Here is a 14,257-nt window from a genome sequence, read left to right as displayed (position 1 = left end):
GGGTATCAGAGAAGATTTCAGAGCTGGTGGCATTTGAGGAATTGGAGACAGTATGGGAACAGGGCTCTAACGGTATCCAGGAGGGAAGGCTAAGGAGTGGGGAGTAAAAACACAAGGGTCCTGAGGTGGGAACATGGCTAACAGCTAAAGGAAAGCAAGTGAATAGGATGGAGTAGGAAAAGGAAGAATGTGATAACAACACAGGTTGTGTTGTGTCCTGGGCCATTACTGTAATCATTTAAATTTTTCTGAGTGAGATGAAGAGAATTGGAAGATCTGGGCAGAGGAGTGATCCGATTTGACTTACCTTTTAACAGGAACCGTAGTGAGAACAGACTGAAGAGGGCAAGGAAGGAAGCTGGGGTCGCTTAAGAGGCTATTGCAATAATTCAGGCAAGAGATAATGGTGGCTTGGACCAAAGAAGTATTGTGAGATGGTAAAGAAGTCATCAACTTTGAAGATACAATCAAAAGGATTTGCTGATTAATATGATGTTGAACATTAAAAAGAGAGAAGAGGGTGAAGATGGCTTCAAGGTTTTAGCGAGTAAGTGGAAAAACAGAGTTTTAATTAAGCTGGGTGAGAATGAAGGTGGAGCAGGGTTGGGCTGGGGTGCGGGGCAGAACTTTGTTTCTGGATATATTACATTTAAGATGCCTATTAGACATGCAAGTGGAAATGTCAGCTAGGCAGCTGCAAAAGATGTCAAGGAGATGAGGAGGAACTACCAAAGGGACTTAACAGGAACAGGCAGCAAGAAAGGAGAAAAGGCAATTGTGTGGTAGCCTGGAAGCCAGTTAAAGAATGTTTCAAGGAGTAGGCAGTAGACCTACACTGCTGATAGGTCAAGTAAGGTGAGACCTGAGGACTTGACCACAGCTCATTTAGCAAAATAGCTTTGTTGGAGTGGTGTGGGAGACAATAGGTTGATTTAAAAAATGGGAGTAAAAAAATATATACAAAACAGTTTCCAGGAATTTTGCTGCAAAAAGGAGCAAAGAAATGGGGCGAGAGGGGGAAGTTGAAACAAGAAAGACTTGTTAAAGACTGGGGAAATAACATGTTTGCAGACAGTTGGGAATTATCTGGTATAAAGGGAAAACTGACAACACAGAAGATGGGAAATTTGCTGGAGTTCTGTCCTTCAGCCAGAGAGGAGACGGACTCTAATACACCAGTGAAAGGTCTGGGTCTTAGGGGAGTGCTATCAGAAAGGGAGGCTTTCTCAGAACATTATATGCGATTTCACAGAAATGTAAAGGCCTCTTTACTAACAAAATTATAAATGCTTTTACAAACTTCTAATGAGCCACAGGAAGCTCTGGTGGCGTAGCAGTTAAGAGCTGTGGCTGCTAACCAAAAGGTCAGCAGTTTAAATCCACCAGGTGCTCCTTGGAAATCCTATGGGGCAGCTCTACTCTGTCCTATAAAGTCACTATGAGTCAGAATCAACTGAACGGCAATGGGTTTGGCTTTAGAAACTCTGGTGGCGCAGTAATTAAGTGCTACACCTGCTAACCAAGAGGTCAGCAGTTCAAACCCACCAGGTGCTCCCTGGAAACTCTATGGGCCAGTTCTACTCTGTCGTATAGGGTCGCTATGAGTTGGAATCGACTCGACGGCAATGAGTTTTTAATGATCCACACTCAGCTCTCAAGTGTAGAAAGGGTTTGGAACCTCCCTTAAAAGACTGACTCTCTTCTAAATAAATTACCACCAAAATTACAGTTTTGATTAAGAAATATCTATCAATTTTCATAGCTTTGAACAGTAAAATAGAAGTTGGCATTGCATTGTGGAATCAGACGTATCTAGTTTCACTTGTTAAAACATTTGTAATTAGGCAAATCACACCCTCTCAGTTCTTTTTTTAGAAAATGGGGAGCCTACAACCTCATAAAGTGTCCCATTTTATTTTCTGTGTAATGTACGTGAAAGCTGAGTACAATGCTTGATGCATAACGATCAATAAATAGCTCCTTAGCATGTTATTTAAATATAAAAATCTGAATTAAAAATATGAAGTGCTCACTTAGAGAAAGGTAACTAGAGCAAAGCTTGCCAGTATGTTCCACTGTATAAAAACAAAGTGGTAATACTGGATCTGTAATAGCACGCTGGGAAAAGGGAGAGACTGCTGGAGGGGCTTTGGCAGCTTAAGGTCCCTTCTGACACCCTGAGGGCTGATGGAGTGAATCTGGAGCACGCTAGAGAAACATTTTTAATAATAAACTATGTGATTTTGGGCAAGCACTTTTGGTCTTGATCTTATCTGTAAAAGATCAAAAATGAGCTATCTTACTTTCTAAATCTTGTCTGCCACCTTGAGTTCAGAGCCATGCCTTACCATCCATCTCCCACAGACTACTAAACTAGAAAAGCTGGAGTCATTCCTGATGCCCAGCACCAATCAATCATCAGGTGCTGCCAATTCTACTACCTAAATATTCTTTAACACTACCCTCTTACTCTCGCTCTCACTTGTCACCTTCCCCTAAGCTTCTGCAATAGCCTTCTAACCAATCTCACTGCCTCTGGGCTCTTTTCAACTATAATCCACTCCGCATTGCCATGGCAGTCATTTAAAAATGAATAAATCACGTCACTCTCCTTCTACAAAACCTCCCAAAACTCTGCTTTTATTATCTGGCCCTATCCTACTTTACCAGCCTTCTCCACCACTCTATGAACTATACGATGCAGGCAAACCTAACTTCTTGTGTAACCTGAACTCACCTTGCTTCCTACCTAGACCACCCAATTACATCTTAAAATACTTAAATGCTATTAATTAAATAGTGAACACATGTGGTAATCACCTATGGACATAAAGAATACAGGTAGTAATAAAAAAATACAGCTAATTATAAAAATTCATTTATAATGATTTGAAAAGTTAAGATACCGAGTTACCCAAAGCCATATACTTCCAGAATAATCTAACGACAAAATAGAATATTCTTAAATTTTCCTTAAAAAATTATACAGATATCTGGAAAGGTATCAACAAATGAAGTTTTTTTTTAAGCACTAATAAAGACATGAACTTTTAAAATGACTAATGGAACCTCTGTTAAATAATTCCAATTTACTCACTGTAATTTATTACATATACTCAACTACCCTTTGTAAATAAACTTAGATTCAAATACTCAAAGCTGTTTAATATCACTCCAAGATTCTACACAAATTTCAAGTTTCTGTTATTAAAATTTCCCCTTGAGTACTTTTCTAAGATGATAAATTGTGATCAAGATGATTTTTATTGAGATGGTAGCAAAATAAAGTCACTAAAGAAATACTAATTGTTGTACTTAAGAGCACCTATTTTAATCATGTCCTTTTCCCTACTGCCTACCCCTGTTCAAGCAATTATAGAGCTACTTAAAGTCTGAATTTCCATATTTTGCTCAGTAGCAAGAGCATAAGCAGTATCTCTAACAAATTCATTCTCGTCCTTTTTGCAGTTATTACTCTGAGAACAGAACTTTCTGTGTTTATAATAATGAGACTACCTTAGATAAAGACAGCTTTACTTTCTGGAAAAATCAATCAGCCAAATTTACCTCCTCTTAATTTATTATTTCAGAGTATTAATTAAGGAACAAATAAGTTAGCTATTACATGCAGAGATTTAGACAGAAATAAATGGCATGAAGACTTTTTATGTCTATATCATTTAAGAAACATGATTAAATGCTACATGGAGATACACATAAGAATAACTATATATTTCATAATCATGCCTTTTAATGGTAATAAACAATCCCACAATTTTATCAACTGACTTTTATAGAAGGCTCATTTTACTTAAATTGTCAGTGCAATGGATAAAAGACTTCTCCTTAAGTATTACACATAGGGAAAGGTATCAAACTAATCATTATAAATATGTAAGTTCACAGTTTATAATGTATTTGCATATACATTATCTCACTTAGACCTCAGAAGCTACTCTGTGAAGTATTATTTGCTCATTTTATAAAAGAGGAAATTAAATTCCAGAGATATTAAGTGACTTATCTACTCAGGTAATAAGTGGTAGAGCTGGACTTAGTGTTTTAATCCAAATCTTTCAGGATATACTCCTGCTCATCAAATAAGGCTTTTTTTCCAAATACAAAGGACAATCCATAACATTCCAGCCATATGATATGTGCTAAGAAGTTATTTACAGGCAGTCCCTGGGTTACAAACATCAGACTTATACACAAATCCATAGTTAACAAACCTACCCTCTTACATAAAAAATTTGAGGCAGATACAATGGTTCATAATAACAAATGGGTGCTACTTTGCGACATGCATCAAAAATTATTATTATTAAGGTATTATTATGTTAAATGGAAACCCTGGTGGTACAGTGGTTAAGAGCTACAGCTGCAAACCAAAGGCAGTTTGTATTCACCAGGCGCTCCTTGGAAACTCTATTGGGGCAGTTAGTTCTACTCTGTCCTATAGAGTTGATATGAGTTGGAATTGACTCGACAGCAATGGGTTTGGTCTTAGTTTATTATGTTAAAGATGGTTTGGTATACTAATACTCATGAAGAGTGTGCTTCTTAGTTCAAGCAGACACACGAGACCAAATGGGTGGCTCCTGTCCGGAGGCAGGATGAGAAGGCAGGAAGGGACAGAAGCTGGTTGAATGGATATGGGAAGCCTGGGATGGAAAGGGTGAGTATGCTGTCACATTGCAGGGACTGAAACTAGTGTCACATGATAACATGTGTATAAAATTTCATATGACAGATTAGCTTGAGCCATAAACTTTTACCTAAAGTACAATAAAATTAAAAAAAAAAAAAAGCTTTTAAAATAAAAGTGGGTAGGAAAAGAGCAGTTGGTTGTGGTTGAGAAGCAGATGGATGTAAGAACAGGCCTCCCAGAGAGGAGCTGAGCCTGCTCATGGTGGGCAGCAGAGTGACTAATCACAGGCTCCCACTGGCTAGAACTCTGAGAGCTGCCGCAAACCCAAAACTGCCCTGATTTCAGGTGCCATGAGGCCCAGCCCCACCGCTCTTTCTGGTTTTGGATTTGCAGAGATTCTGCCTGGCTTTTTTGCTCTACACGTACCCTCTTAAGAAACAGCCACTGGAGTTAGCCTCAGTGTCTGTTACTCTCCCAAAGAGTCTAACAAGAACAGCTAAAAAATTGGCTTTCCCTGCATTTGGGCCACAGTATTGGGAAGAAAAAAAAAAGATGTTTTAGTGCTTCTGGAATATTTATTTAATGTTTTTAATGCATAGACAGGTATTCTGAATACTAAGACAAACATCTGATTAACTGACGTCAGATATGAACCGTACCTAACTCTTCTGACTTACATACAAATTTGACTTAAAGACAGACTTGGGAAGGGAAAACTTGTTTGTAATCTGGGGACTGCCTGCATATAATAAACCTCACCACTGGAGTAATTTCACTCATAATTTCCCAGAGGTTCAACTGGCACTTTTAAGTAGCTACAAAATACAGAAAAAGACAAGCTTAACTTACAGACTGAACCAAAATATAAATACACATTATAATTCCAATTATAGTATTTTTGATGTACCCAAATACCCAAGTTCTTTCTCTGCTCATCTTTGCCTTTTCTTAAGTGTAGTATATCTTCTACTTTCCTACTCTTCCCTCTCAATCCCTTAACTTCATAAAACTACGTGTACGACTTGATACCAAGATTAGATGGCATGAATTCCATCTTTCTTTTCCATATCTAAGAAAAAAAAAAAAAAGACACTTTCTTAACATTTTCCAATGTCTAGAAAGCTAATGAAGGGTAAAACATATTTCTCCAATCTTATAATTTAACTTATTACTAAAATATGTTTATTGGGGGAAAGGTTGGAGGCTAAGTACAAAGATGCAAGTATAAATAATTTATTCATTTTATTTCAGCCCATATAGTAACAGTTCATTTTGATAAAATACACTTAACAGACAAAATTATGCACCTACATCTAAAGCATGTAATTAATTTCTTCAGACACAAAAACACTTAATGCTGAAACTTGTTCTGAGTTGCATGTTTTACAACAAGGAATACTAGAAACATTTCCTTAACCATTTTAAGTTACAAAGTGTCAAAAGAAGTAATTTACAATTAATTTTCATCTTGTGAAAACTAGTGGGACACACCCTCTAACCACAGTTAAATTATGCCATAACAAGGAAAAGTGCAATCCAAAAAGATTCGGTCGCATAAAATACTATGTTAATAAAATGATCAAGGTTAAGTCTGTACAGCTAGCTAGCTAGGTGTTCCCTGTGCAATTCAAATCTATCCTGGCCCAGGTTGCAATGTGACACCACCTGGTGGCAACCGGCCATTCTACTGCCAATATCCTTGGAGTCAATTCCAGGTTCTGCGGCTGGCTAGGGATTCTAGGGCAGTAGCCACAATCCCAGAAATATCCAGGTTCAGTTGTACTCATTTTGATATGGACAGGGCGGCAGAACAACACTTGGGACGAGGACACTGACTTTCAGCTTCCCCGCTTCCAGAAATGACTCCGCTATTTCTCCACATAGCTTTACTCACCTGCCTCCACTAACCATCTTACCAAAAAAAACCAAACCCACTGCCGTCGAGTTGATTCCGACTCATAGCGACCCTACAGGACAGAGTAGAACTGCCCCATAAGAGTTTCCACGGAGCGCCTGGCGGATTTGAACTGCCAACCTCTTGGTTAGCAGCTGTAGGGTTTCAGAGAATACCAAAACCAAACCCATCACTGTTGAGTCGATTCTGACTCAGTAACCCTACAGGACAGAACAGAACTGCCCCATAGAGTTTCCAAGGCTGTAAATCCTTACGGGAGCAGACTGCCACATCTTTCTTCCGTGGAGCAGCAGGGGGGTTCAAACTGCTGATCTTTCAGTTAGTAGCCGAGTGTTTAACCACTGTGCCACCAGAGCTCCTATCCTTAGAAATAGAGATAATATATCTAAATTTGTTACCATGGGATGCATTTTCAAGAATTCTTTTTTCAAACAAAAACTAAAAAGTTATGAAATTGTCAAAATGATTTCATACCAAAGTTTATGTGGCTACGTGAACTGTTTAGAAATAGTCATGCATTTACATAAAAATAGTCCTGTGGTGGCTGGTTTTGTGTGTCAACTTGGCTAGGCTATGATTCTTGGTTGTTTGGCCAGGCACTAGTCTGGTTGCTGTTACGGAGTAGTTATATATGATTAAATCAGTTGACCTTGGGTAGAGCAGATTACCTTCCTTAATGTAATTTAATGTAATATAATGCAATTACATTGTGTCTAATGTAATGTAATTACAGTGCAATAAAATCAATATAATCGATCAATCAGTTGAGAACTTTGAGGGCAAAAAGACAGTTTCCCTAGGGTGTGTTCTGCCTCTAGACTACAAACAGATTGGAAGAACTCTCATACACACTCTTCCAGCTGCCTGACCTACGGAGCTTGGGATGCAAGCCTGCCTGCTGTTGGACCTATGGATTTTGGAACTGCCAACCTCCATCCCCCATTTTAGCCAATTCCTTAAAGTAAATCTCTCTTTATGCATATATCTTGCTGGTTCTGTTTCTCTAGAGAACCCTAAGACAAGCTCCATAAAATTTAACAAAAGCCTATGTAATTCATAGCAGAACTGTACCACAGGACTAATAGTGCTTCTTTGTATAACAGAAATAATATCACCTATGCTGCAGACGGAGTTGTTCCTGGGTGGTGCGAATGGTTAACATACTTGTCTGCTAACTAAAAAGTTGGTGATTCGAGCCCACTTAGAGGCACCTGCGAAGAAGGGCCTGCGATTACTTCTGAAAATCAACCACTGAAAACCTGATGGAACACAGTTCTACCCTGACATACACTGAGTATCCATGAGTCAAAAATGACTCGATGGCAACTGGTATGCAAAGGTCTAAATCCTGCCCAGTCTTTCTCCTGAGATTTAGAATCTTACAGCCAACTTTCCTATTTAGGTATCTCACAGACATTTCAAATGAAACTAAATTTACCAAGTTTTCCTGTTAAGCCCTCTCTTTTTCTAATATTAGGAATTGGGTCACCATTCGCTCAACTGCCAGGTCCTGAAATTTGGGTGACATTCTTAACTTCTCATCCCCAATCTAATCTAATCGCTGAGTCCTAAACATTTTCCAATCTGTCCCATTCTCTCCATCTCTACTGGTCCTCATCCAGTTCAGTCATCACCTCTCATGTTCATGACGGACACAACTGCTAAAAGTGGCTTCTTTGTCTATAGTCCTATGGTCCTTCAATCCATCCTCAACACTGTTGGCTGGTCTTTTCATATAATGATATATAAAAAACTAAAGTATACTTTTCAGAGATGCATATTTAGATGATAAAAGTATAAAGAAAATCAAGTAAGTTATTGGCATGTAAGTCAGAAGGGCATACCTTCACGAAGAGAGGAGTTAGACAAAAAGAGGCTAAAAGATATTTCTGTGACACTGGAAATATTCTACTTCTTGACATGAGTGGTGGTTAAATAGGTATTTAATTTATAATAATTTGTCATATGTTCACTGAAAAAAATGTACAATTCTTAACATGTGCTGTATTTTACATACACATACAAGCAAATGTATACAAGGTTAAAAAAAAACATAACAAAGTAACTAAATGAAAACCAGTGCATTTTAAACAGTAGCCCAAAATTTCTTTGAGCTACCTTGAAAAATATCTTATCAGGATTCAAATATAAAGGCTAAATTAGGACTTCAAAGGCCTTGATCACAGAAATGATTACAGTGCTCCCACTGGTAATTAAAATTTAAACACTAAAATATAAACTATGTGTAAGGAAACAAAAAATGTTTTTATTTTTCCTAAGATAAAAATTTTTATTCTTTTTAATTAATGTAATATATACATATAATTTAAATTTAATATCCCTGCTTTGCTGATCCCCAAAGTATATAGTCTGTCACTGGTAATACAACACTGAATAACCACTTAAGAATTTTTACATTATGAAGTTCTTTGTCACTTTCATTGTTAATAAAATCCTAAATTATGGCTGCATCATAATAATTTCATAGCTCAAAAAAGAGAAAGAACAATGCAAGCAGAAGAAAATAACCACTAAATATTTGTTAAGTGCACAAGTGAATGATTTCTTTCATGTTCAGTGTTCCCAGTTCTTTGTTAATTTCCTTGGGCATATACTTTTACACAGACTTAAAAAAAAAATCAAACAAGTAGATAAAAATCTATCCCTGTATGCTATATTTATGAGAAAAGTAATGATTAACTCACTAACTTATAAGTTACTGTATCTTAAAAAAGAAAAAGATAGCCTTTAAACTAAAAACACTGTCATATATTGCCTCCTTTGTTACCATAAAGCAACATTTCCATAAAAGAAATCCAAGAAAAAAATCATACTGCTCAAAAGGATTTCAGCATTATCATAAAAATCTCCCCAGTCTGCCGTATTAAAACAGTAATTTAACAGTAATTAAAAAAAAATCTTTGTTAATTTACTACCCCAAGGATAATTCTACATATGTAGTAGCTCTTGCATATTTTTCCCACTAGAAGTCAACTTATTGACACTATTGGAGCCCTCGTGGTGCAGTAGTTAAGTGGTACAGCTGTTAACCAAAAGATCGGCAGCTCAAATCCACTCTTTGGAAACCCTATAAGGCCATTCTACTCTGTCCTCTCGGGTCTTTATGGGTCGGAATCGACCCAACAGCAACATGTTATGTTGTTATAATAGAGAGCAGTTTTTTCCTCTGGAATTAAGGAGTGGAATCTTAAATTTTTCTGCTAGTATAGCCCTAGTAAAAATATGTTACTGTGCTAATTATAGATTATTTAAGTTTAATTTAAAGTATCACTGACAACAATCAGAAATATCATACACTTATAACAGTGCTGATAAACTATCCTGGCAATTAAGTTAAATTCAAAATAATTTCCCTATTTAAAATATAAACTTTCAAAAACCACATGAATTACAATGATGGTGTATAAAAATAACTGCCCTTATAGTAAGTAGCAAGTATTCCCCCCTAATACTTCCAGTTACTAACCTAGGGGAAACCAACATACACTAATCTAAATGTAACTGCATGAATTCAAAAGATCTTTCTTCAGAATTATCTAATATGACACCTTTCAGGGCCAGCAGCTAAGTGAGGATATGTAACATTTCATAATACTCTTTTAGTATCAAAAAGTTTCCAGGAGAAATTGTTGATATGGTATAAAAAAGAAGTACTTGCATCTCTTCAAAGTCAGCTGCCATTAAGTAGATTCTAGCTCATGGCAACCCCATATTTATCAGAGTACAACTGTGCGCCACAGAGTTTTCAATGGCTAATTTTTCAGAAGTAGATTTCCAGGCCTTTTTTCATCTCCACCCTCGATCTTAACTGAGGTAAAGGCAAAAGGACAAGTTATAGGGGTAATAAAGAAATAGTGGGAACATCAAAGTAAAGAAGCCTAAAAGACTGATAAACCTTATTCTAAAGCTAGCTATGAAAGATTTTGAAACTTTAATACTCTCATTATATTTGGGCTTAGGTTTATGTCACATTTCTTTAATGCATTCAAAAGGACATTATCTTATAGAAATAGAGCTTAATTTCAATAAAACTCCTATAACCTCTAAAAAAAAAAAAAAAAGAAAGAAATATCGCACAAACATCCTACTTTTTTTTTTTTTTTTTTTACCTGTTTTCCCGTTCATACATTTCCCTAGAGGCACTCCGAAGCTGATCAATCTCTTGATTAGTTTTCAGTCTTATTTGTTCTAGTTCATCACGTAGTTTATTTTCATATTCTGTTTTATAATGGTCCCTGCAAAGAGTCAAAGGGAATAACCACTAATTTTTTTTATGTAACACAAGTAGGCTTTTGTAAGATTTGTAGGATTTTAGTATCTTATGACCTACTTGTAAGATTTTAATAGCTCATGTCAAATGTACTCTCTGTGTATACTGTTATTGGAAAAACTTAACTATTACATAAAAGTTTTATAATTCCTAAAAATACTGTTTCAAACTAGTCTCACCTAGGGTATCAGCTTGTTAAACACACTGTCTTAAAGGATTACTATATAAATATAAGTCATATTGAATAATTATTCACCTTCAAAAATATTTTACTAATAGTTTTTAATGCATATGGCTGGAGGAGGCTTGAAAGCTGATGCATATGAAACGGCTCTCATTTAAAAATAATAATATGTTGACTTGTAAACTTGCACTTAAAGCACAATAAAAATTATTTAAAAAAAATAATATGGTGTGATGCATGCTGAAGGACAAATAATAGCAACAAAAATATAAAAATAAAATGACTAATTGACTCTTTACAAGGCTACTGTAATCTCTTAGATAAGGCAAAAGATTATACAGAGTATTAAGAAGAAAATCACAAACTGGTGAAAAAATACTACAGGCCAGAGAAAAAGTCACAAATATGTAAAGAATTAAAGGATACAACTTAACTTTTGTTTTAGTTTTGAATGTGTTGATAAAAATAATTCAAGGATTATAAGAGGCATAAGTACATAAAGAACTCTAATAAAGAAATTATATATGTATATGTAATAATAAAAGACAACAATCATGTAATATTTTTTTCACAGTTTACTATGTGTCAGGAAGTATGGTAAAGTTCTACATCTATATTGAAATCTCATATGAACCCTATTAAATTGTGGTTATTATGGTTGTTTCTTTTACAAATAAAAAAAATGAGCAGGTACGGAAGGTAACATCTTGTCCAAGTTTATACATCCAGTAGAAGAGTGAACCCAGGATTCAAATGCAGGGAGTCTGGTTCCAAGGCCTGTACCTTAAAACAGGAAGCAATGGTGTCTCCTAATTCTCCTCTTAAATTTCACACTGTCAGAAAAGGCCAGCATAGTCAGGATTTTTATGATAAAATTTTCTTTCAAAAATATACTCATATAGAGATACTTTTATATTCACTTTCAAAAAATACATACATAGAAATCTTAGTCATAGGGAATTTAGAAAGAGTATGTCACAATTAAAAATAGTGTATGTACACTTTATCTAAAAGAAACTGGGTTTTGGATGTTATGTTGGGAAAACCATTGTATCATAAAAAAGGAAAAAGATCAACTAATTAACTAGAATGAGAACATCTTCTAAGGAAACAAATCTTAAGGTCATCCTACAGACCTTAAAAAAAGAAAAAAATCACTATTCGTCCCCCAAACCATGAGTTCCCTCAAAGAAGATGGTATTAATTTGTAACTATTTACGTGGAAAATAATGAAAATCTTGCCTGGATGTTACGTATTTTTCATACATCTCTTCTCTAGACTTTTTGGTTTCTTCAAGTTGAGCTTGCAGTCTTTCAAGGCGATCCTCCTCATGGGCACAACGAACACTAAGTTCCATGTTTTGGCGATTTAGATATTCTTTATCTTTTTGCAATAAAGTAACAGTCTGCTGTAAGGTGGCTACCTACACATATGGAGAGACAGACAGTTTAAGAGCAACGTTCTCTTACTTTTCAAGGTTAATCATGCTATTTTCTGTTCGTTTGTGCTTTTTACCCACCATATAAAAATTCTCCTTTAAAAAGAACTGATTCTTACCTTTCAATTTTCAGTCCCAACTGAACGACCGAAAGTCCCTGCTTTTTGGGAATCACGTCAAATAGGAGAAACATCCCTTCCACATTTCTGGCCTGGGCTGTTTTCCACTAATCCTGTATAATAAAATTCAAGTGACTCTATCTGTAAGCTTACCTCTTTTGATAATTCACTTCTTTCTTTAACTTGAGTTTTGAGAGAGGCTTCAAGTATTTCATGTTTTCTCCTAAACTCAGTTGCTTCCTGTTCAAGTGCATCACGTTCACTATGAAAATAAAATTCGAACACACGTAAAACAAACCTGACTTCTCTTTCTACAGTGAACTTTTAAAAAACACTGACTATGTTTCGGGAAGATGAACAGAGATAACCAGTAACAGCGGTCCTGCGGACTCATTCTATGAATTACAAAGGATCTACTTTTCAAATTTAGAAGGTGCTCTCTGTTAAAGACCTTGTTCAGATTCGTACATATAAATTTACTACCTTTAAAAAATAAATACGTAAGCCACACTCACCAGTAAATAATAAAATTTTTTAAGGTATACTTTGCTACCTTTTCAATAATCATCTTCAATCTTATCGTGAAGCCAATACTTTTAAAAGAATTTATGCATGGCTCTAGGCATTCAGTTCAGTTAAGAGATAAAAACCTTTTACAATTTATATCTTAGGTTGCATAGCAGATACATAGGCAGGAATTCTTGTGATTATTTCATTCACAAATTATGATTACTCAGAGACTCTGATTTCCATTTTCAGACCATCTCTCTCCCCTAAATAGCAATACCAAGAAATGGACTGAAGCCAACAATGGGCATCTTAAAAACCTGAGTGTGTGAATGTGTGATGTATGAGCTATGAAATGAGCAGAAAAAGAGACTTCCTATTGTGTAACTAATCCTCTCCAGTCAGAAGCAGTGCCTTTGCACTTTACCTATCCATTTGGTATTCCCATGAAAAGGGCTGTTAAGAATTGTTTTTCTCTATCAATAATTCATTTACAAAGCTCCTCTTTGCCTGGTTAACAAGGTATTATGTACATTGAAGAAAATACAGAAAAGCATAAGTTAAAATAAGAATAAGCCATAGATCTGGCTACCCTTAATAATATTTTAATATATATTACACAGGTATTTTGTGCTTTTATAAGCAATACTTTTATTCTCACACAAAAATGAACATGTTCCCTTTGCTATGTTTGTCTTATGTAAAAATTATAAAGCATGATACAGCAAAACATCCATAAACTTGCTCTCCACAATTAATGACAGTTTACATTTGTCCATACTTGTATAAAAGTTTTGTTTTGCTTTTTAAGATGATAAAATACTATAGCAGCAACCTCTAACTAAATTAAAAAATACAATCTAAAGCCCCCAAAACAAATCCTAAAACTACATCCTTTTGTGAAATAAAGAGTAGGGTATAAAGTAGAATTAACAATGCTGATGGTAGGAATTCAGGTGACTTTGACACATGCATAAAATGAGAACTACTGTCAACATCTTAACTACTTACCTCTTGACTTTATCATAGTTCTCTTGACGGTAATCACCTTGCTGAATTAATTGCTTTGTGTCTGCTAATTCTAGCGCCAAACGTTGACATCTATTTTGAAGCTCAGAGCAGCTTCTTCGCTCTTCTTCATAGGTCTATAA

The 14,257-nt window shown here is 35.7% G+C and overlaps 1 protein-coding gene across 2 annotated transcripts in view; it reads right to left on the bottom strand.

Annotated features, from left to right (window-relative positions):
* PIBF1 (progesterone immunomodulatory binding factor 1) overlaps positions 1-14,257 on the bottom strand; it is a 237,629-nt gene that overhangs the window by 174,042 nt on the left and 49,330 nt on the right. For both annotated transcript variants that reach the window (XM_049853427.1, XM_049853428.1), the window contains exons 6-9: positions 14,118-14,251; positions 12,753-12,861; positions 12,284-12,465; positions 10,697-10,822 (exon numbers count right to left, since the gene is read on the bottom strand). In XM_049853427.1, the coding sequence (XP_049709384.1) occupies positions 10,697-10,822; positions 12,284-12,465; positions 12,753-12,861; positions 14,118-14,251 (551 nt within the window). The remainder of the gene's footprint in view (positions 1-10,696; positions 10,823-12,283; positions 12,466-12,752; positions 12,862-14,117; positions 14,252-14,257) is intronic.

The sequence above is a fragment of the Elephas maximus genome, chromosome 14 (genome assembly GCF_024166365.1).
Source record: "Elephas maximus indicus isolate mEleMax1 chromosome 14, mEleMax1 primary haplotype, whole genome shotgun sequence".
NCBI lineage: Eukaryota > Metazoa > Chordata > Mammalia > Proboscidea > Elephantidae > Elephas > Elephas maximus.
The sequence above is the reverse complement of the archived record's forward strand: the minus strand, read 5'-3'. Positions and strand labels throughout refer to the sequence as shown.